The 25,085-nt window shown below is 40.8% G+C and overlaps 1 protein-coding gene across 2 annotated transcripts in view; it reads right to left on the bottom strand.

Annotated features, from left to right (window-relative positions):
- Positions 1-13,280: 13,280 nt before the first annotated feature.
- The window catches only part of LOC138966255 (cytokine receptor-like factor 1), a 104,145-nt gene continuing 92,340 nt past the window's right edge, over positions 13,281-25,085 (bottom strand). For both annotated transcript variants that reach the window (XM_070338396.1, XM_070338397.1), the window contains exons 3-4: positions 16,505-16,789; positions 13,281-14,353 (exon numbers count right to left, since the gene is read on the bottom strand). In XM_070338396.1, coding sequence (XP_070194497.1) covers positions 14,151-14,353; positions 16,505-16,789 — 488 coding nt within the window. In that variant the 3' untranslated portion in view covers positions 13,281-14,150. The remainder of the gene's footprint in view (positions 14,354-16,504; positions 16,790-25,085) is intronic.

Genomic DNA, 25,085 nt, shown 5'->3' with positions numbered 1-25,085 from the left:
TCTTTGAAAATATTTGTGATTATGTAATGAAATAGAAACATTTGTTTGGTCGAGGCACAAAATGCACTTCTGAGATTCACGATGTTCTTTCTTTTCTTTATTTGGTGTTTAACGTCATTTTCAACCGTTCAAGGTTATATCGCGACGGGGAAAGGGGGGAGATGGGATAGAGCCACTTGTTAATTGTTTCTTGTTCACAAAAGCACTAATCAAAAAATTGCTCCAGGGGCTTGCAACGTAGTACAATATATGACCTTACTGGGAGAATGCAAGTTTCCAGTACAAAGGACTTAACATTTCTTACATACTGCTTGACTAAAATCTTTACAAACATTGACTATATTCTATACAAGAAACACTTAACAAGGGTAAAAGGAGAAACAGAATCCGTTAGTCGCCTCTTACGACATGCTGGGGAGCATCGGGTAAATTCTTCCCCCTAACCTGCGGGGGGAATTCACGATGTAATCATCGACAATGAAAATGTGTCGCATTCATCATCACAGTGTACTAATAATGTGTTCCTGAATGCAAGTTCCAACGAATTATCATTATGTGCCCAGGAGGGTTTTGTGTGTGTTGGGTACTTCTATGACACACAATGCCTTGATCGAACAGCATTTTGGACGCGGTCAAATTTCTCCATAACACAACATTTAAAACAAAAAACGGATATTGTGTGCATCAACCTATGCATCACCTCTTTTCACCTGTACACTTTAATTACTCTTTACTCGCAGTATACTGGAAATGAACGCGTGTTTTTTTTGGCAAGAGAGGAATGTCACAAAATGGCTGCTTTCAAGCAGCGGATTTTCAGCAAACTAAAATGGCAAACATATTGACAAGTAAAAATTGGTTAGATATGGTTTGGAAACAATTGTTTCAGGCACACAACAGATGCAACAACATATTCCTGATTTGATGAAAACTATAATGCTTGTACATTGTATTTTTTCTTGAAGTATAGGTCTGGGACAGTAATATGAGAATGACCCATGGTATATGAACAACTGTTAGTCTACAAATGATTCTACTGCTATGGCATCATTCGGTATGCTGCCCACAACTACAAGTTAAGCAATGCAAATGCAGTCTAAGGAAACAAAAATAAGCTAGTCTAACAACTAAGAAGCACTTAGGATGAAAGATAATAAGGAAAAAAAAAGACCTACAGCAAGGGTGCTTCTGTGTTGTCTTTTCAGGCCAAGACCAAATATTATTCAGTATGAAAATCGTTATTCTATATGTAACCCCAACTCTTAATGTCCAAAGATTCAGAACCCAAACAAGGAACTACATTGGGGCAAAAAGTCCAGTAAGCGGGGTTCACAACATGCCTAGAAGACATTGGAATACTTAATAGATCAGGTTATAATACTGGACAAGGGGACAATGAGAATGTATTGGGCTTGAAAAATTGCAACAGGCATGACATTCTGCTGGTACACCTTCAGACTGTAATAGAACACAGTTTACAACTCCATCGCTCCATGAAAAAAATAGACATTGAGGGAGGCATGACATTCAATGACATTCAATGCGATTGCAATTGCCTTGGAACACAATACTGACCATAATCAACACTTAATTGTACTGTAACAATAATGGGCACAAAGCCTAGTGGTTAGGACATCAGCCTTCTGTGTGTGTTTGAATACTAGCTCAGGCAACACTTGGTGGGTTCAGGGTGGAGATTTTTCCAATCTCCCAGGTCAACTTATGTGCAGACCTGATACTGTGATAGTACCTACTATTCATGTGATCACGCAAGCACACTCTGGACCATGTACGCATGAAAAAGATCCTGTAATCCATGCCAGAGTTTTGTGAGTTATAGAAACATGAAAACTCCCAGCATGCATCCCGCGGAATCGACTGCCCAAATGGCGGGGAAAAAAAACTCCATACACGTAAAAAGCCCACTTCTGCCTGCAAGTGTTTGAGGGAATCCCAGCCGATAAATGCAGAAGAAGATCACAAGCGCTTTACGGGCATAGGACACAACAGGCACATTGATCCTGGACACATGTAGTACAGCAAGTATTTCAACATCAACGATGTGAGGAGTCGCTAAGGAAAGACACTCTGAAAAAGGAACAATGGTCTGGTATACAGCCAATCCCCTAATACATTCAACAAGCCTGAGAAAAAAAGGCCCAATATTCAAAAGGTAAATATATTTGTGGTACAATTAATGTACAGTGGGAGGCAAACTAAACGCGCCACAGTCGCGCCCACTGTTGCAAGTTATTTTTTCGTTGTTTTCAAACCGCTGTAAAATATGAACCAGATATGGTACATCAAAAAGAAAAACAGATTCGTGGAGGATCTTTTATTGGCTGTTAGATTTTTCATTGTTGTCTTATTTTACCTCTTCAAAAATTGTTTAATACGGGGTAGGGGTGGCAAACTGGTCACATTAACACACTACAAAAGTCTTCCAAATGCATATTTTTGAACCAGGTAAAGACAGTCGCGGAGAAAATGTATCCCTCTTCATGATCATTTGATTAGAATGAACCGCCAAAGCGTTATAGAATCACAACAGTGAACATAGATATGTTAGTTAGTGTTAAAAAGGATTCTTTAGGACAAGTTCCTACGCACAAGCATTTTTGTTTTATCCCAGCTGTTGATTGCTGCAACATGACTGTGTTTACTAAATGAACAATGCATTCACAAGCAGAAAAAAACGCCCTTGTTTTTTGTTTGTTTCTTTTTTAATTCTTTTTTAAAGGCCTATTCCACCTCCCGTAAACCATCAGTTTCTGGCCATGGACACTGTCAAGGTTTTTGCACACAGTACAAACACCTTCTCGTTTAAACATTTACCGCTAGAGAGCACCCCATGCAGGTGCTCTCCATAAAGAGAGAACATTATTAAAAGAAATTTATTTTTACGTGGCCCTATGGGTAGAAATCAGCATGTCCTGCCCTCATTTTGCAATCAAAGTGATAGAAATTTTGGTCAAGCAATCTTTGACTTCGGCGGCGGTCATGTGATACTTATAACAGAAATCTTTGATCCGAAAAGTGTGCCAGGTAACCAAGTGAAGGTCCTTTAATGGCACTTACAGTTTGAATAACATGACATGGGATTGAATGTTTTAGTTGGGGTAGGAAAATGGGTGCAATCATTTTTTTGCTCAGTTTAGACAAATATCATGCTTTTTAGAAATTTAAAGGCAACTATATTAAAAAACATGTTCTATGTTCACCTTAATTATTATCTTCAGGGCAAGTATCTCTGTCAAAGAAGTCAGTTTTAGGATACATTGTACATATCTTTTTTGTTAGGTCATTATAAACTATTCAAATGTACACTAAATCAGACATACTGTCCTCGTGATGTCGGTTGGAGGCTGAAACAGATCAAAAGCTGTTCGGATACTACATGCTTTTCTCCAAAATTAGAAACTCAGCAGGAAATTGCTGAATATTAAAAAGTAATAGGTAAATGAAGACACATTGAAATGTAAAAACAATAATATATGAGAAATGCTTTTCAAGGGCATTCCCGACTGGAAAACCTGCAAACGCAAACACACGGTGATCCACTTTTACGCCAAGTACAAGAATGAGATGAGCAGTTGGCACCAAGTTTTTCACATGTCTTTAGTTTAACACTATCCTTGTGTGTTTTCATCTAGTTAGCCTATATCACTCATTTATGAATACATGTAAAGGTATGTACAGTCTGCATGTGGGTTGAGGCCATTCAGGTTCATTAAGAATACAATACTGTACAAAATTACAATACAATAATACTTTATCCCCGAGTACGCAGTAGGAGGGTCCAGCAGCGAGCCAATCTGAAGAGTACTCGGGGTCCAGCGCCAGCGTTTTTTATAATCTCAAAATGAGAAACTTTAAATTGACAAAACAGGTACATTTACTCAAATCACAGAGACATCACACGGCCACCTGAGTCGCCAATTAAGCAGCGCCCCATTATGAACTACCATCGGGTCAGTTATCGGGTCACTCACTGTCATACAAGCTCCAACATGAGCAGTCCCCTGTCTATTAAAAACTTAAATCGCTCCCACATAGCACACAAAAACAAATAACACACATGTTTATTTTGCTCTGTGAACGATTTTCAATTATCTGCCAAATGCTTTTTTCCAAAGGCAGTCTTATTCAAGACAATCACATTAGCTGAACAAATGTAACACACATGTGAGAGGGTGGAGTGGAGTGAAGGGGTGCACAGATCAGGAAGCATTCAAATGTGGGTTGCAATAACGTGACTTTTATTTAACATAATTATGGTCAAGGCCATGGAGGTGGCTCGAGTGCAGAAATCACCAGCTGACAATTTTTGACTGCCATTCTAAGGTTGAAGATAAAGAATTAATGAAATCAAACTGTTGTCACTTGTTCTTATATAATCAAAGCTTCGTGTGATGACATAAAGTGAGTTAAACTTGCTTTCTGTCATTAAAAAACAATTTTTTTTAATGAAAAATCGACGATCGTGGTGGAAGAAAAACGTGACAGACATACCTGTGTGTCACTTCAGACGGCATTTTTCACCATAAAAAGATCGAATCAAGAGTCAATTTATTGATTTCCAATTCTTAGAACGTTATCAATTCCTATTGACGTTACGTGCGTGTCAAATATTTGTTCGTTTCTTGTTTATATAGAGCGTCATCAATCGTGCTCAAACGCAACGCATGGTGTCATGTTTGGGTGATAGCGATCGATGTTAACTTGAAAGAAATATCCGCATCCAACACACGTGATTAACCTCTAATCTGAAAGATTTTATGTTTTAGTTCTTGGATTAATCAGCAAGCGAACATTTTAAACTCTGATGCAGCAAGAAATTTACATTGATTTTGCGGAAGCGATATGGTGTCAACAAACCATTGCATTTGGACACGAAAAAAGAACAATTAATGTGTATTTTGCAGTCCATTTTTTGGAGATTAATCCAGCATGAAAGTGAAAACCACTCCAATTTAGAATATTGCGCCATTTGAAGACAAATATTGCGCCATTTGAAGGCCGAGGATAGGCCGAAAGGTAAGGTTTTTATTTTGGCGTCATTTGTTGCGTTTTTGCAAATCCAGCGAAATATTGCGCCATTTGAAGGCCGAGGATAGGCCGAAAGGTAAGGTTTTTGTTTTGGCGTCATTTGTTGCGTTTTTGCAAATCCAGCGAAATTATAGATAGAATATGAAGTAATGACCACATTGGGCTTTCGAGTGCTGAGTTCTGTTTCTCTGATAAAACTAGAGATCCTGTCTGAATAGTTGTGCTTTCATCAACACTTTCCTATGTTCCTACATTTGTCAATTTTTGCTTTGTCATGTGCTGTCACAAAGATGTGAGTAGGATAGTTGTGATGTGAAGCACGTCATGATTTTAACCTCCCTAAACATTGAATTGGGATTATGCTAGGACACGTTTGAAGCGATATCACGGGTTTTGTGTGTTGCACGAGAAAACCCTACTTTGACATGAGTTGTGTTTATGAGAAATGTAGCTGGTCTGGGTTTAATAACGACACAACGTTGTAGATGCTCGACCGAGCAAGGTGTGTATAGCGGTTGTCAGGTTTGTCACAAACACTCTTTCAAGAGACGGGTCTCTTAAGGTAAATGATTTACTATGTTGTATATTATTGAAGCTTGAATACATAGCTGGAATGTAATGTAAGTGTATACAAAGTGCACTAAATTCTAGTGTGAAGTTTTGAGAGAATTCTTGTTGTGAGTGTATTATGGTTTTTGTTGGTAAATTCTTGAACATAATTGTTGTTACGCATTTATGTTATGTTTAAGACAGTGATACTATGTATGGTAGTGTCAGTAGTGGATTAAGTGATTCATGGATGAAGTATAGTTTGGATATTGACTGTGGACGGAATGTGAATGCAGAATGAACGAGAGAGATGTTACATGACTTTAGGAAGAGGAGATGGTTTAAGAGAATGTTGTATTAAGACTTGGGTTAATTCTTCAGGAGTTTCCATGACGAGGGTTCATGAGCGTGAGCGAGGGACGGACCTCACACGGAAGAGGCGTGACGATGGTGGAGAGAGAGACCACATCGGCGCAGATGGCTGGACGGAGGAGTCTCCATCATCACCGGTCGTAGAGACGACGGTTCTTTTCGTTAATGGCGAAAGTGTTTCTCGGGGAGAAACGTGAAAGGTGAAAGTGTTTCTCGGGGAGAAACGTGAAAGGTGAAAGTGTTTTTCGGGGAGAAATGTGAAGGGTGCATGTTGGCATCTAAAAGGAGAGTTTCTGGAAATTCATCGTCTATGTGGTTTCAGCGGCACAAGGAGGTGTAAATGACGACATATAGTGAGCCGTGTTACGAACTCGTGAGTGTCTGTCAACACTTTACCTTGTGCAGTAATTAATTATTGAAATAATTTCTTTATATCATTAATCCCGTGTGTGGAGTGAGTGTAGAGAGATTGTAAGAACGGTGTGGACGAGAAGTTGATTGGTATTGATGTTGTTTTCTTTAGGTGAAGAATTGTGTTCTAATTTGTGTGAGGAAATAATAAGTCTGCATCCTCCCAAAATTCTGTGTTTGGAGTGTTTTAGTGTGAAGATTGAAGAGTCAGTGTAATAAGATAGGGCAGAACACGTATACAGAAAAGTAACTCCTTATTCACACTACAATCCACTTCTTGACATGTGCATTCATGCCGATCATGTGGTGTCACTGTTGCGTTTTTGGTTTGATAGAGCTAAGTACATTTTCAACCATCCCTTCATGAAATCACTTCGTGAAGTACCCCTAAAAGTCATTTACTGCGATTTACAAGATACGTGGTAGATATTATGGGATGCGGGAGATCAAACGCAACTTTACACCAAGTCCGAGGTCGTCAGCGTTATGTTTAAACTCGTTCAACTAAATGTCTTCTAACATACACTAATTTTTGTGGCAGATTGAATACTAGGAATTAACATCATCATTGGGTCTGAACTTGTAGACCCTTATTGTGTCTGATCGCCGAGTGCTAGTTTTATGTCCAAACATAACTTGACGCTATGCACAGTCGATCTCTGCTGCCACGGCTGGTGTAATGTTAGGTTTGGGCACTCGGTTTTTTACTTATTTTATTTTTGGCAAAGAAAAATAGATGTAGACTTTAATATTGATATTATCTGTTTCAATGCAGCCCAGCACAACAAAAATATAATCTGTAGGAAAAATGCATTATACAATTTCACCATAATCTGTTTGAACATAACTTGACGCCGGTTCTGAGACACCCCTCGGTGTAATGTTAAGTTTGGATAGGTTATTTTTGTTATTCTAGATCATCAAAATCTGTTTGCATATCCGGACCAAGCATGCATAGCTTTTTCTTTTCTTCTAGTTAGTGTTTTTTGTTTTTTTGTTTTTTTGTACTTGTGGTTGGGAATTCATGTCCAACATAACATGACACCAACGCATGAATGTCAGGGTCCCAGCTAGCAAGCTTTCGTCGGCCGACTGACGATTTCAGTCGGGTGACGTCGTCATATGTCGTGTGTCGTCGTCCGTTGTCGCGCCGATATCGTTTTGACTGTGTGTAAAACTCGGCAAATGTACGTAATAAACCCCGACATCGGCCCTGTCGATAAAAATATGCAGAGTTACGGGAGATAACAAATTTATTATCATTATTTTAACATTTGTTACGTCCCCTGTTCAAACGTCGGGCCATCAACGGCGTGACATGACCCTGCAAATGCGAAACTAAATTATTCATATTTGTTGACTTTTTCACATAGGAGTAGGATAATTAATTGTAAGTTTTGTTTGTATATTTGCAATCAAATACAGCATGAGCTCTCAAACCATGAGTTTTACATTTTAAAAATACGCCATCATATATACTTGAAATACTCAAATAGCTTTCCTTACGGTAAACAAGATTGAGTTTTGAACATGGCTGCTACTTTCCCGCGTGAGCGAATTTTATTTGTTTTCTTAGTTCAAGTTAATATCGAAAGAAGAGACATTCTTGCGAATGTTGGACAGCACATTGATGATATGTTATCCGAGACGAATGTCGCCTCGGGATCTCAATCTGAGTGCTGGTCCCAGTGCCACGTGGTGGCGGTGATAGTTCAATAGTTGTGTAGCCAGTCAGAGTCTTGGCAGTGACAATCAGAGCTGCTGACGTCAACTCGAGGACAACCGACGGATGGAGCGAGTAAGTGATTTCGTTTTTTACATACTGCTGAATCTGTAGCTGTACATGTGGTTTGCACTGTTACACTTGGGGGGGGGGGGGGGGTGTACATGCTGATGTATCTGTAGCTGTAGGTGTGTGTATTGCATTGTAACACTTGGGGGGGGGGGGGGGGGTTGTACATACTGATCTATCTGGAGCTGGTGGTGTGTTTTGCACTGATGCACACTGGGGGGGGGGGGGGGGTGTACATACTGCTGAATCTGTAGCGGTAGGTGTGTTTTGCACAGTAACACTGGGGGGGGGGGGGGGGGTTGTTGTACATACTGCTGAATCTGTAGCTGTAGGTGTGTTTTGTACTGTTACACTTGGGGGGGGGGGGGGGTACATTCTGATGTATCTGTAGCTGTAGGTGTGTTATGTACTGTTACAGTAGGGGGGGGAGAGGGGGGGTGAACATACTGCTGTATCTGTAGCTGTGGGTGTGTTCTGTACTGTTACAGTAGGGGGGGGAGGGGGGGTTGAACATACTGCTGTTTTTGTAGCTGTAGGTGTGTTTTGCACACAGGGGGGGGGGGGGGGGGGGGTTGGGGTTGTACATACTGCTGTATCTGTAGCTCTAGGTGTGTTTTGCACTCTACACGGGGGAAGGGGGTGGAGTGTTGTACATACTGCTGTATCTGTAGCTCTAGGTGTGTTTTGCACTCTACACGGGGGAAGGGGGTGGAGTGTTCTACATACTGCTGTATCTGAAGCTGTAGGTATGTTTTGTACTGTTACAGTGGTGGCAGCGGGGGGAGGGGGGGTGTACATAATTCTGAATCTGTAGCTGTAAATGAGCTTTGTACTGTTACAGTGGGGGGGGGGGGGGGGGTGGGGTTTGGGGGTTGTACATACAGCTGTAGGTGTGTTTTGCACTGTTACACTGGGGGGAGGTGGGGAGGGGGGGTTGTACACACTGCTGTATCTGTAGCAGTAGGTGCGATTTGTGCTGTTACAGTTGGGGGGAGGGGGGTGTACATACTGCTGTAGCTGTAGGTGTTTTTTGCACTGTTACACTTGGGTTGGGAGAGGGGGGGGGGGTTGTACATACTGCTGAATCTGTAGCTGTAAGTGTGTTTTGCACTGTTACATTGGGGGTGGGGGTGGGGGGGGGTATACATACTGCTGTATCTGTAGCTGTAGGTGTGTTTTGTACTGTTACTTTGGGGGAGGGGAGTGTACATACTGCTGTAGCTGTAAGTAATTTTTGCACTGTTACACTTGGGGGGGGGGGGGGGGGTTGTACATACCGTGCTGAATCTGTTGCTGTAGGTGTGTTTTATACTGTAATACTGAGGGGGGGGGGGGGGGGGGGGGTTGTACATACGGCTGTATCTGTAGCTGTAGGTGTGTTTTGTACTGTTACAGTGAGGGCGGTAGAGGCGGGGGGGGGGGGGTTCTACATACTGCTGTATCTGTAGCTGGTGATGTGTTTTACACTGTTACACTGGGGGGGGGGGGGGGGGGGGGGGGTTGTACATACTGCTGTATTTGTATCTGTAGGTTTGTTTTCCACTTTAACACTGGGGGGAGGGGGGTTGTACTGCTGTAGCTGTAGCTGTAAGTGGATTTTGCACTGTTACACTTGGGGGGGGGGGGGGTACATACTGCTGTATCTGTAGCTGCACCCAGCCAGCAAGACATTAGCGGCCGATAATCGGCCGAACACCCTTCAAAAAGTCGGGGCGGTGACGTCAAAAGAGACGACGCGGGTGTTGGCCCGACTAACTTTTGCAAAGAGGCAACGAGGCGGCCGACAGGCGGCCGAACACCTGTACTATGGCGGCACGCATCCGGTCCGATGTTAATCGGCCCGATGGCTTGTTGGACCTGCGGCCCGACACCTTATGCCGACATCGTCCCGATGTCTTCCCGCTGAAATTGATATCTTCCCGATGTCGGCATAAGGTGTCGGGCCGGAGGTCCAACAAGTCATCGGGCCGATTAACATCGGACTGGATGCGTGCCGCCATAGTACAGGTGTTCGGCCGCCTGTCGGCCGCCTCGTTGCCTCTTTGCAAAAGTTAGTCGGGCCAACACCCGCGTCGTCTCTTTTGACGTCACCGGCCCGACTTTTTGAAGGGTGTTCGGCCGACTATCGGCCGCTAATGTCTTGCTGGCTGGGGTATGTCATGTTATGTTTGGGCAACATTTTGTGACTTTTTCCGTTTTTATAGTTTCTTAGTCTATTTTCATCTAGCTTTCCTTTTCATCTAGCATTTTGTACAGGTAAATGTAGACTATACATTTTTTTTCCTTTTAATTGGTTTGAACATGGTCTTAAGTTATGTTTGGGCATTTTTTCATGGTACAAAAACTTTTTCTAAGGTTGCCCCTCACCTATTCAGTGAACTTAGCTCTGTAGCAGCCTTATATGTGCACACAATGGCATCTGAATTGGATGGCTTACTTACACCCATAGTTCCAGAGGATGTAATTTTATCTTTTGTCACGGTGTCATGTTATGTTTCATGGCGTCATGTTATGCTCAAACAGCAAGTTTTCTGTGCAAACATAAAAGATTAAGTTTACACATCAGATTATTGTGTGGCTAATAATTACCTACCATCACTGCATGTAGATAGCTGTCCTCCTGTTCTTTTATTATGTTTGGTTTTGCCACTTTAGCCTGATAAAGACTGTGTCACGGCGTCATGTTATGTTTCATGGCGTCAAATTATGTTTAAGTGTTTTAATTTCAGAATAACTTTTTCTAAGGTTGTGACTTGGCTATGCAGTTAACTGTGCAATGTAGCTACCAACGCTATGCACACAATGGCTTCTGAATTTGATATTTTATTTGCATCTATAGCTCCAGATGATGTAAGTCTATCTTTTGTCACGGCGTCATGTTATGTTCAAGCATGGCTACTTTTTTATATTTAGTCAAGTTTTGACTAAATATTTTAACATCGAGGGGGAATCGAAACGAGGGTCGTGGTGTATGTGCGTGTGTGTGTGCGCGTGTGTGTGTGTCTGTGTGTGTGTAGAGCGATTCAGACTAAACTACTGGACCGATCTTTATGAAATTTGACATGAGAGTTCCTGGGTATGAAATCCCCGAACGTTTTTTTCATTTTTTTGATAAATGTCTTTGATGACGTCATATCCGGCTTTTCGTGAAAGTTGAGGCGGCACTGTCACGCCCTCATTTTTCAACCAAATTCCTGATTCCAAAAACATATAGATATGATATGTTTGGATTAAAAACACGCTCAGAAAGTTAAAACAAAGAGAGGTACAGAAAAGCGTGCTATCCTTCTTAGCGCAACTACTACCCCGCTCTTCTTGTCAATTTCACTGCCTTTGCCATGAGCGGTGGACTGACGATGCTACGAGTATACGGTCTTGCTGAAAAATGGCATTGCGTTCAGTTTCATTCTGTGAGTTCGACAGCTACTTGACTAAATATTGTATTTTCGCCTTACGCGACTTGTCTTTTTTCCCTCTCATTTAAAGACAAGGTAACACATCCACTTTTTTTTTTTTTTGCCAAAGGAAATAATGTATGTAACAATGTTTTATTATTATTTAATGCCAAAATGATTGATTTGGGCGTGTTCTTGGTTTAATTTTTGGCATTTTCGGGTATTACGCAGCATCCAGTGAAGGATGGCTCTATTATTGATTTAATTTGATGACAATAATTAGTATTTTCATTATGATATTTTGGAGACACACAAACATTATCTATGTTTTCTGTTTTGGACTTAGTATTGATGGTATTTTGTCTTTGAACTCCATGCTGCATTTTGACTTAGTGTTTTGGTGTCATGTTATGTTTAAACAATTTCAAGCTCAGGTATTTGACCCAATTAGAGATTCTTACCGCCGCTTATCTTGTTTGTATTGATGGATGTGTGGCGTAGCAATAAAGAAACACCACCAACATTTCTTTTTACATTTAGTCAAGTTTTGACTAAATGTTTTAACGTAGAGGGGGGAATCGAGACGAGGGTCGTGGTGTATGTGCGTGCGTGTGTGTGTCTGTCTGTGTGTGTGTGTGGAGCGATTCAGACTAAACTACTGGACCGATCTTTATGAAATTTGACATGAGAGTTCCTGGGTATGATATCCCCGAACGTTTTTTTCATTTTTTTGATAAATGTCTTTGATGACGTCATATCCGGGTTTTCGTGAAAGTTGAGGCGGCACTGTCACGCCCTCATTTTTCAACCAAATTGGTTGAAATTTTGGTCAAGTAATCTTTGACGAAGCCCGGACTTCGGTATTGCATTTCAGCGTGGTGGCTTAAAAATTAATTAATGACTTTGGTCATTAAAAATCAGAAAATTGTAAAAAAAACAAATTTTTATAAAACGATCCAAATTTACGTTCATCTTATTCTCTATCATTTGCTAATTCCAAAAACATATAAATATGTTATATTTGGATTAAAAACAAGCTCTGAAAATTAAATGTATAAAAATTATTATCAAAATTAAGTTTTCCAAATCAATTTAAAAACACTTTCATCTTATTCCTTGTCGGTTCCTGATTCCAAAAACATATAGATATGATATGTTTGGATTAAAAACACGCTCAGAAAGTTAAAACGAAGAGAGGTACAGAAAAGCGTGTTATCCTTCCCAGCGTAACTACTACCCCGCTCTTCTTGTCAATTTCACTGCCTATGCCGTGAGCGGTGGACTGACGATGCCACGAGTATACGGTCTTGCTGCGTTGCATTGCGTTCAGTTTCATTCTGTGAGTTCGACAGCTACTTGACTAAATGTTGTATTTTCGCCTTACGCGACTTGTTTCTTCTTGCATCATTAAATTGTCTGAATCTGAAATTGTGATGGCGTCATGTTATGTTTGAACATTGATATTATTTTTGTAAATACATCTAAACAATGGCTCAAGTGTGGAAAACATTTTTCGTAGAAGTTTAGCATGACCATACCTAGCAAATTGTCAGGAAATTGTCAGCTTGTAATATTAACATTGAAATTTGTTCTTGCATGTCACACTCATCAGTGTCACCTCCATGGCCTTGACCATATACCAGAAGGCAGCGTAGTTCAATCCTCATTGCTGTATAGCCGTATAGTTTACACAACTTGTCGGAACTTTAACACGATCACGGTGTGACGAAAGACACCTCGCTGATATAAGACCAGCTCTAACAACACTTCTCCCAACACACACAAAAGTTCTCTTCACTTGATCCTCTGCCAAACGAAGTTAATAATTGCTCAACTACACTCCCTGCATTAACACAGCAACACAGTCTTCGTTCAATCATAAGTTGAACAACACAAATCCAAAATCACAACACCACAACCGTCTTCTCACTACGAAATCACATGGGAGACTGCACTGCCTCACACTATTATCTAGGATTAGCGTGTGTCCTTTTAAACAATCAACCAATCAGGACCCAGCATCTAGACACACCTACAGCGATCGTGATGGAAGGCACAAGCGTCAATGGGTCAGGGGGAGATAATTAGGCAGGGACTAAAGGAGAGGAACAATTCCATGACCGTGAATTCTCCACCCCGATACACACACAAAAATTGTTTCTTAAATGGGTGTTGACATGGATAATACAAGTTAACTTCCTACATAATTACTCAGCAGGAAAATGAAGAGGAAGAAGGGTCATGAAAAGAATGCTAGCTACTGATTCAAAACAAAAAGTTATCCTGAATCAAATTTCAGAAAATTTACTATTTTCTTTAAGCAAATTACAAAGTTCAGTCCAACAATAAAAACAATGTATGGATAGAATTTACCAAACAATTTTGCAAATAAATTACTCTGCATAATGCGTGTTCAGTTAAACACATTCATACTCACATTAAAACTGAAAATTGCTCATTTGCATTATGCTTTCTAATCTCCATTTTAAGGAGACCTAGTCCTGTACCCTTTGTTGAATCTGTCAATCTACAAAGAAAACAAATCATTTAAACTTTTACCACTTAACTTAAAATCCTGCAGTCTATTTTAACTTTGTGTAAAACATGTTTAGAGTTGTGAGCAGTACTAAGTGTGGGTGCAGCAGCAGCACTGACCTGATGGTCCAGACAAGGGTGACACTGATGTACTCAGGGTGGCGGTAGTTATGCCCCAGCTCCCACTTGCAGGTCATGTTCTCCCAGTTGTACACTGTGCAGTTCACATCATTCACAGACACCGGAGAGTCTGCAACCCACCAACAAGCAGACACACACTGCTTATATTTGTTTGCTTATATTAGCCAGTACATCCCTCAAAAACAACACTAGGCTGCCCAAAAGGAAAAATAACTGCTGAAAAGAAAAAAGAACTGCATGAACAGAAATCATGAATTAATCAGCATCAAGGAATTATATCAACAGAGGGCTGAGTTTTACGCACAAGTTGATATTTGTGACACAAATATTTAGAGCATAACGGTCATGACACTTGTGACACTATGATTTTATGACATTGCCTGATTTCACTTTAAATTGTTTAACTTGAACTGTACTGGCAAGGTAGATTTCCTCCAGCACAATAATTCGGAAAGTTTTTTTCCATTGAAAAACGTTTGTGATAAGGTGTGACGCGGTCCTACTTAAACTTGGGCCTAGTTTTTGTCACCAGTATCCTGTTTTCAAACAGAAAAGTATTTTTATTCATGGTTATGGATAAACATAGGGTCAGGCGATCTGAGCAATACACGATATGCAAAACCGTTGTTTCATTATTGCAATTTACTTTTGTAATTAACTATTATTTGAGGTAACAAAATTTACCCCCAAATTTGAGTTATTTTAACCTTTTTTGGGGCATATCTATCGTCACACATCTTCAACATCGATAAAGCTTCTTATGTAGGTTAATTGCCTGGTATATCTGAGCTCAAATGATAACAGCATTGCATAATTCAGTTTAATTTGAAGTTGAAAAAGCAAGAAACAGAGAGACCCCCAAATGAGACCAACATCTTAGAAAGTACCACATAATAAAACTGGTGGGGTCAAATCTAACCACCTGTAATGGGATGTATTCCTGCTCGAAATGGGTGACGCTGCACTTTCCATGTTCATGATGAGTGACACTTTCATCAGCAGTCACATGACTGTGTGACGCTTCTTCTGCACTTCTTTAACAGATTTTATTACCAATTCAGTGCCCCATATGGCTTTTTAACCAATCAGGACGGATTCTAGGTGACCCTCTAAATGTTATAACGTTCAGGCAGGGACCCTTTTTGTTTATCAAGCTAAAAATGAACAAGACAAAGTAAAAATTTAAATCAGCAATATCAGTGTGATTTATTCTAAAGAATGACACTTCAAATGCTGTCAGATAATACTCTCTTTATCTACAAAATACCGAAAAGCGAGTTTTGTCGGTGGGTGCTTTACGGAACAGCGAGGCACCGCCCATCCTCTGAGTGTGCAATGCCGACTCGCTCACTTGAAATCTAAATTATCAAAGTTCGGAAAATCAAGTGAAATTGGGTCACTCGCTTTACGTCAAATGTATCGTTACGTCATTTCCCATCCGTCTGGAGTCGGTTCTAAATCTGTCGCTCTCTGTTCAACAAAAAAAAGCGAAGCAACCGAAACGCATGTTAAACATGGTTTGTTGTGTGTCAAACGCATTTGACCTGTGAATATTCATCACGTAAGGTGTGTTACTCTGATTGGCTGACCCAGGTCACGAGAATTCTTTGACTGACAGGCATAATCAGGTAGGAGCGCTCAAGTTCCCATTGCGGCTGTTCTGTCTAATTCGCGGGGTCGCTTCGAAATTTCTTTTGGTCGAATTAAACGGGAATAAAACCGTTATTTTTAATATGCTGACTGTTAGAAAATGATAACAGACATGTCTCACATACGATATCCGCATTCGCCTAAAAGGCTCATGCTTGATATCTTTTTTCTCGACATGTCTGTTATCATTTGCTAACAGTCAGCATATTAGAAATAACTCATAATATTGTACAGATCTATAATCCGTCAATTTTCCCCGTGTTCTTTGATCTTCCACCATTGGGGAAGTCGCTCTCTTCAACCTGCTCAAACCAGTTTACGGCAATCCTGAAAACAACACGCATTTACATCAGATGGATTTAGCATTACCCATGTTATATTTGCGACAATAAGATAATGCCCATTGCAGGGTCACCCATTGCAAGGATGTCTGTTCAGGGGACTCTAATAATGGGTAGAAGTGGTCATATTTGACCCCATCAGCTCTACAAAGCTACTCTGGGGCATAAGCAATCTGTCTTTAAAAATAATGAAATTCTAGCCACGTTGGTGCCTATCTGCAAACTCTTTTCTTCTTGACAGTGATAGGTGTGTGTAGAGTGGTGCTTACAGTCGGCCTTGACATGCTGTGAGCCAATGGTCTTGCGGCTGTTGCTATGCTCCTGCCGCAACCAGCACACAAAGTGTCCTTCGTCACGATCAGGTCTGCCAATTGTGGAACGGAGGCGGATGGACCGCGTGGTGAGAATGGTGATGTTATCATCGGGGATTCTGTTGCCATTTTGTGTGAAGTACAGGTAGGAAGAGTCCTCCACCTGCTGGTCCAGGCTGGTCAGATTGCAGAAGAGAATCAGGTCCTCCCCCACAAACAGGTAGGGGTCATCTGGTTTCACCACTGTAACACACACACACAATCATAAACCCAGAACAGGAAAAGACGCAAATACATTGCTGCCCCCACAGTGAAGTGGTACCAGGCCATGAGCCCTCCAAACACCCCCCCACCCCCCCCCCTCTTCTCCAGACAACTGTCCCCTGGAAAACTGCCAACAGGGCCCCCTTTGTGTTTTGTGTGTGTGTGTGGTGATGGAAGGATCTTTCTTGTGTACATAACATTTGCCATTAAGGTATTATCTGTGTCTGTTTATATGTCTCTAAATTGTTTGTCTTGGTGTGCATGTGCCAACTGTAAGGTTCTCATTTTGATGTGGTACATTATCAAGCACACAGTCCCCCACCAGTTTCACATCCTTGAACAATGTCACGAATGTGTCACAACCAACACACACTTTGCTGAACAGCTAAATTGTGCATTTAGTTATCAGCTTGATGGTGTGTTCTGTGTTTACAGAAACTATTGAAAAAGAATTAAAGTCAGTTGTCACTAAAAATTTGATGTGGATATATATAATTTGTGTGATCAAATTTTAGGAAAGATGATCTTTAGTCACACTCACAGGCACCTGTGTTTGTTTTTTAAACAAGGAACTCTGTTCTAAAAATCATTATTTGGGGTATGTTAAATCAAAAGATTGCAACAGAATATTTTAAAACTGAAAACTACAATCAATGCACAACACTTCAAAAATAAAAAGTTAGAATTAGAGAAGACGTTGTTCCATTGTTCGTTGGAATTTGAAAAGGGGGAAAAAACAAAGCATAGACAAAGCAAATGCTAACAAAAGTATCACACATACACAGGACACACACACACAGACACACACACACAGACACGCACACACTAACAAACACCACAAAGTAAAGGGTACATCAATGAAAACAAGCCGAGTGAAGCGATATAAAAACATTTCGTCAAGATCAACACCACAAACCAATCATCGCCGAGACTACATTCAGATAGTCTCGGCTAACCACACCGAAGACCGAGACGGGTGACGCTCGCCGCAACAAAGCACGCGTCCGTAGTAGTTACTGAACCTATTTTCTTTTATTCCGAGCACATTTTTAGAGTTAACATGACATATTTATATATTTTTGAATTCAGGAGAAGATGAGGAATAAAATGCAATCAATTTTGAATCTGTTTGCAAAAAATCGATTTTAATGACAACTTTAATGAGCAAACTCATTAATTAATTTTTAAGCCTCCAAGCTGAAATGCAATACAAAGTCGAAGATTACTTGACCAAAATTTCAACCAATTTGGTTGAAAAATGAGAGTGTGACAGTGCTGCCTCGACTTTTACAAAAAGCCGGATATGACGTCATCAAAGACATTTATCCAAAAAATGAAAAATACGTCTGGGGGTATCATACCCAGGAACTCTCATGTAAAGTTTCGTGATGATCGGTCGAGTAGTTTCTCTGAATCGCTCTCTACAAACACACATACACACACACACATGTACACCACAACCCTCATCTCGATTCCCCGTCTATGTTAAAACATTTAGTCAAAACTTGACTAAATATAAAAAGGCACAATTTGCAACATGCAGCTGGCTTTGGCAGCTGATTAAGTCAGGCAATTAGAATCAGAAGGGCTGGGGTTTTAAGCTTCATACTAAAGTATTCTTTGCATGATCATGCCATCTTATCTAATACTACATCCACGGGTCCGTGCCTCGAGTCCCCCATGCTAAATCCACGTCAGTGACGTCATTTCCGCGGAATCTCGGAGTCGTTCGGAATCACTCGGCAGTCGAAGCCTCGCGTTGGCACTCGGGACTCTTGGCGCCATATTGTTGAGATGGAGGAGGAGGAAGAATCAATTTGTGTTGCAATTTGTTTTCATAAAATAACAGACCCTGTGTTGGGTCTTGTAACAATAAAGAGAAGTAACTGAATTCACAAACTCATTGCTGAACGACCGCTTGATCTTCTTAGATTTTAAGAGAGCAAAAAATGGTGAATTCAAAATCATGGGAGTACTGTGGACAGTTGTGACTTACGGAGTTCAGCCCCTCAGCACCAATCTAGCGAATAGAGAAGAACAATACATCATTCTTCATCTTCCGGTTGGTAGCTTTAGTCCACACGTTGACAACATTCACTTAAACATTTGAACAATCGACACATGCTTCACACTGCATCAAAAATCACCGCAAACTAGGAAAGTGCAAATCCCGAATAAACATGCAAGTTCAGGTGAGGTTCGTATTAAGAGGGGGGGGGGGGGGGGCTGCAATGTTGCAATGTCACCACAGAGAACGCTGTATACTGCTCATAAAGTCTAACCATGGAATTATGACATTGATATTTTACAGCTGACGTCCTAGTCATGTCTGTTAAGTGCCGAACCGAAAGCAGGAAAATATTGGGCAAGAGTAGCGTCCCTTGTCAGTGACGTGGATTTAGCATGGGGGACTCGAGGCACGGACCCGTGGATGTAGCCACAGCCTACTTAAAATAGTTAACAATCATCATCATCATCATCATCATCATCATCATCATAAATAACTTTGCTATAGCGCGAGTCCCATCAATTGGCTCCAGGCGCTAGTTCATTGTTGTTGCAAACATGACTGTTTATGTGATTGATTTATAATGTGTGGAACCAAGTGCATCAAAAGGCGGAGACAGACGCACAACACAAAACCATGTTTTCGACAAAAACACTATCTCAAAACGTCGGGGAAACGCATGTTTTTAAAGACTTTAAGAGGGGATGTCACACGCGAAACACACAGATGAAGCGCGGTGCGTGTTTTCACAGAAATATCGGTCAGTGTCAGCTTAAAGGCACAGTAAGCCTCCCGTAAACCATCATTGGCAGAGCTCCCCGAGCGTCTACATACAGTACAAGCATACTTCCATTTGAACGCTCACCGAACGGGAACATCCTGGCTGCTTTCTGTCGAGCGTGAGACATTTTCAAAGAATTTATTTTCGTAGACTTGTTCCGTTAACAACAACGGCGCCTCGTTTTTGCGCTAGACCTAACTTTTAAAATCTAAATAATAAATTGACAGCTTGTTACACAAACATTCTTTAATCATAAAAGAATTCGTTTTTCATCAAGACAAGATCAGAACAATTCGAAGTTGTGAAAGTTTAAAAAAAGAAAAGCCCGGAAGCAGGGTCACGCAAGGGTCGTAGCAGACGACGGCCGGTTTATCAGTGCAAATCGCCGTTCCTCTCAACAGTCAAAAGCCATCGCTAGAGTTCTTGTGAACCACAGCCGTTGTTTCGTGCATAAAAAAAACGTGCTATTGTAGATAAGCTCACGTCGAGTCGCATTCAAATGACTAACTATGACGACTGCATTGTGAAAAGGGAAAACTGGATCACACGGGTTCACGATGGCTCAGGGGTAAGATAAACCACGCAAAAATAAATTCTTTGAAAATTGTTCGCTCTTTACGGAGGGCACCTAGGATGTTCTCAATTGGTGAGTGTTTAAATGAAATGGTGTTTGTACTGTGTGTAAAAGCCTGACCGTATCTGTGATGGTTTACGGGAGGCTTACTCTGCCTTTAACCCGTCCAGCTACCGCGCTGTGTTTGGGTTTGTAAACAACACGGCTGGCAGCGCCCACTGATATTATTCATTGCCTCTCTTCAATCGTGACAGGCTCCATAGACTCTAGTTAGGATTCTATGGTGCGCCAAATTGATATTACTATCGTTAACTGTTATATATGGTTTTGAAACTATCGTTAACTGTTATACAGAGTTTTGAAACTATCGTTAACTGTTAATGTTATGTAGAGTTTCGAAACTATCGTTATCTGTTATAATATAGTTTCAGAAACTCTATATAACAGCTAACGATAGTTTTATCAAAAGCGCGTCGGTATCGGGCCCAAATGGGAAAACCCTGAAAAGCCATTGCAAAACTGTCTTTTTGCTACAAAATGTACATTTTAACTAGAAACACAATTTAAAAAACTACAACATTAGTTATTGACCGTTCTTCTGTTGTCATCTTCTCAAATCATTGTTGAGTTTGTTTAATATTAGCTTTATCATATCATTTGTACTTTCGGCCGTACCGTTTTTCACGTGTGCGGTTTGAAGACGGTAGGCCTACTGAATATTCGCGGAAAAGACCATGACAGACGCACACAAAACAGTGGGTTTTTTTCAAAACAAACACAAAACAACGTGTTTCCCGAGTGACATCCCCCACGATGCGTTTTGGAAAACACTGCATGCTTTCGCATCGTGTTTTGGGTACTGGACGGGTCAACCTGACACTGACCGTTGCCCACTGCATGCATGCCAGCCGTATGTGTACAAACTTGACTGACCCGCACACAGCGCGGTAGCTACTAGAACGGGTCAAGCTGACACTGACCAATATTTTTGTGAAAACAGGAAGCGTGCTAGCTGTAACGAAGATTTGATTACTTGATTAAACGAAGCAGCGAAATGATGGACTTCTCAGACGACAGTTAGTTGAATATGATCTACATGTACTAAATGTTGTAGTAATTTAGTGCAAATTCGCTCGAACGAAACGTTCAGCAGCCATTTTGCCGGCATCGAAACATCCGACCACGCCTTCGCTATTTTTAGAAACTCTATAACAGTTAACGATAGTAATATCACTTGCGCGCACCATGCCGCCGTTTTGCGAAACCCTCGTTATCTGTTTTTCATAGTTTTAGCAATAGCGCGCACAAACGCGCTATTGATATAACTCTAAATAACAGTTAACGATAGTTTCGAAACTCTATTTAACAGTTAACGATAGTTTCGAAACTCTATATAACAGATAACGATAGTTTCGAAACTCTATATAAAAACATTTCAGCTTCTGCTTAAATGCTGTTATGAACTTCAAGGCAGACACAGTTGTCTCGAGTAGAGTGGAGGCGATTCTCGAGCAGACGATTAGTGCTCCATATACGGGTCAATCTTTATTTGGTTTAGCCTCTCGCCAGTGTGTCTAAGTAGCCCGGATGCTCAAGTAACAATGGTCACTCCAAGACTAATTGTGGTGCCTCATCCAGTCCGATTCTTATTTGGTTGAGTCTGGCATCTTAAGACCTGACCCGTATCAGACGCCAGGCTATCATCGCTAGCAGCAAGTCACTCTCCAAGTATCCCCAGCGTTTGCAAGAAACAAGTCCTTTTTCTGAACGGTTTGGGTTTTGCATTGTTCTAATTTTGAATTGGTGGTAATTATAGACTCTGAGCAATTGTTTACGAGGCCTGGGGAAGCCTGAAGTTTAGTTGGCGATTGTTTGATCTAAAAATGTTCACATCCTGCCTTGCCAACTTGACATTTGGTCAACTTGGTTCTATTCATCATGTTTTGAAAATCTTGTGAAGTATTTCTAAGCATAGGCTATGCAGGTTCGCTACTCACCTTTATTTGGCCCAGTAAGTTTGTTTAGTTTTTCCACCCACCATCCCCTTCCTGCTTCCGATAGGCTTGACATCCGGGCAGCTTGTTCACTTAACGGAATTTTAGTGGTCACCAGTTATCCTTCACTTGTGGAAGAACTAGAATTGTCTGGGATGTTCTTTGCAGTATTGTCGTTTCATCACTTCAATTTTTATTGAGTCAATTACATCGGAATCCCTAGTCCATGATTACGCTCACTTCTGGTTCTACCTGGTGTGTGTATGTTTTGAGCAGAATTTCTAGTCCATCATTCAGCGGTATCCTAACTTGTGTATATATGTGTGTATGTATAGCTTCCAATTTTGCCCATCATTCAGCTTAATTCTAACCGGCGCATATGTATTTTTTCTTTGTTGTTGTTGCTTTGTTTTTGGTACGGTTGGCTGAAGTTAGGCATGGTTATGGTGAAGATGTGGTTCCCAATGGGGAACAATTTTATTGGTAGTTATATTTTGTAAATTTTGGAGCTTATTAAGCTTGTCTAGCCCCCTGGACCATGGTTGAGCCCAATACAAACCACAAAAGTGGCCTGGTTCAGTGGTCCAGTGCCTCCAGTTTGTCAGTAGATGTAAAGCAGTGAGTGACGGATGGAGGCCTGGGTGGTAGGGCAGCCGCGAGGGCAGTAAGATACTGTGGGTACCGCGGTGAGCAGTGGATTCTGTTCAGTCAAAGTAAAGCCACCATAATAAAGGTTTCTGGTCACGCTTAGCTGGCAGACTGGGGGGGTCGGGAAAAAATTGATATTTTGTCTGATTGGTGTCATCTTCACCTAACCATGCCTTACTTCCCAACCAGTGCCCGTACTACAAGATACATGCCATAACCGAAATTGTTGTAAATAAATAATGAAGAACCTAATTCTCCTTGTGAAGCTTGGCTGTTTCAGTCACTGTATTGTTATGTGTGGTGGTGTCTGTTTTGTATGGTCATAACAGTTAATGATAGTTTCAAAACCCTTTATAACTGTTAACGATAGTAATATCAATTTGGCGCACCATAGGATTCATGGGTCCGATGCTACCCTGAATCGGTACCACATCTGAGCACAGGCGGAAGGTATCGTCCACTGGACTACTACCATCACAGTTAGGTATGTCACTCACCTTCGAGTCTTCTGTGTTCTTGGAGTCGCTTCCTGGGGAAAAATATTGTTCAAGACGGTTTGCCTCTTCCTACAGTCTGTGTAAGGTCAAATAAATACAGTTGAATGATTGTTTGAACTATTATGTGCCTTTAGTTTTCAGCTTCCATCCGCTGCAGGTTGTTTTTAACCATCATTTGGACGAATCTTCGTTTGCGAGCCACTAATCCACTTGGGGACAAATCATGTATCCGCACCGAATATGCATACCAGCGCTCATTGGTCTAAAACATATATATATGATGTTGTGACAAAAGGTCGTGCTCCAGACCCCATGTGTGTTTGTAAGCAATTAAACAACATTATCAAAAACATGTATGTGTCTGTGTTTGTTTGTTGGATTGAAAATAGGATGAAGAGATACCTACGATAAAATTGTGTGTTTTAACAACAGCTTTGTGAATTAAATCTACGATGAAAGTGAAAAACTGTGGAAAAATTTCCCGCCGAAACCAATAAGCAAGAACTCATACTTTTGTTATCAACCCAGAACACTCTTTTTAATGCACAAAACCAAACTGCATTGTAAATCTGGAAATAAGAATAATAAATCAATATGTGTGTAAACAAACCTGCTTCTATATAAAAATATTTAATTAGAAACGGAGAAATTAACTTCAGGTTGTTGGTTGTGACGATGTTTGTCCGAAGTGACAACGATGTTTTGACATCGTGTGTATGTATCATCTATGCTCCAGTCCGAACTTTTGCAGTTTCCAGAACACAAAAAGAATTAATGTATTAGTTGACATCGCTGGGCATTTGAAATTTACAAACATGACAGAGATATGCCGAATAATTTGCTAAGCATCGAATCATTTGTCCGGACGTCACAACCAAGCAATCACGAATTTTTCAACAACTGACACTCTCCGTTGACTTCCGATCGTACGTTTTAATAGCATCGCTCCCAACTGATTTCAAACCGAGGCTTGTTTTTCTTGGAAATGGCGCGTCGAAGAAGGGAAAGTAAGAGAGCTTCGTTTGTCCGTATTTTCTGAATTACAAGTTGACGTCACAACCGACATTTACATCACAACCGACAAACAATCTGTTAGAAATAATTTTTCATTGAACTCATTTCGAATTTGCATGTTATTCAAACGAAACAGAGCGCATCAAAATACGACACACTGCTCTCTGTTTGTTGTTCGCGCTCATCGAATGAGTGCGATAGGTAAAAAGCTGAGAGAGGACAAATTATTTTGTATGTCCAAAGTCACAACCGAACATGACCGACATACGAAATGTAATTCACGGCTGTTTCGAGAAAGCAAGTGTTCGTTCGATGTTTTGTACAGCAGCTAATTATTGACGACAAGCAACGGAATGAATTTCTGCATGAATATTTCCAATCCACACATAGTTTACTGTCGGTTGTGATGACTTCTCCAGAAGACAAACTCTTTGCTATGTTGGTTGTGATGATTTTTCCAGGAGACAAACTTGCTATGTTCACTGTCATAACCAACTGACCTTACATTTCTTTGGTATATTTTTTTGAATTTTTGTTGTTGTAAGCTGTTTTCCCTTCTTTTAAAGTAGTAGTAAAGAAGTAGGTCAGTTGTCAATTGATTATCAGACGACACTAGTTGTAGTAGGCCTACCAGTAGGTCATGGCCTAAAAACTCAGTTTAACTTTTAAGTAAAAAAAAAAATGTTGGGTGTCACTGTCAGTGCAGGCTCTGTGTGTGTGTGTGTGTATGTGTGTGTGTGTGTGCTTGCTTACAGAGTT

The sequence above is a fragment of the Littorina saxatilis genome, linkage group LG5 (assembly GCF_037325665.1).
Source record: "Littorina saxatilis isolate snail1 linkage group LG5, US_GU_Lsax_2.0, whole genome shotgun sequence".
Lineage (NCBI taxonomy): Eukaryota > Metazoa > Mollusca > Gastropoda > Littorinimorpha > Littorinidae > Littorina > Littorina saxatilis.
This window is presented reverse-complemented; position numbering and strand designations above follow the sequence as displayed.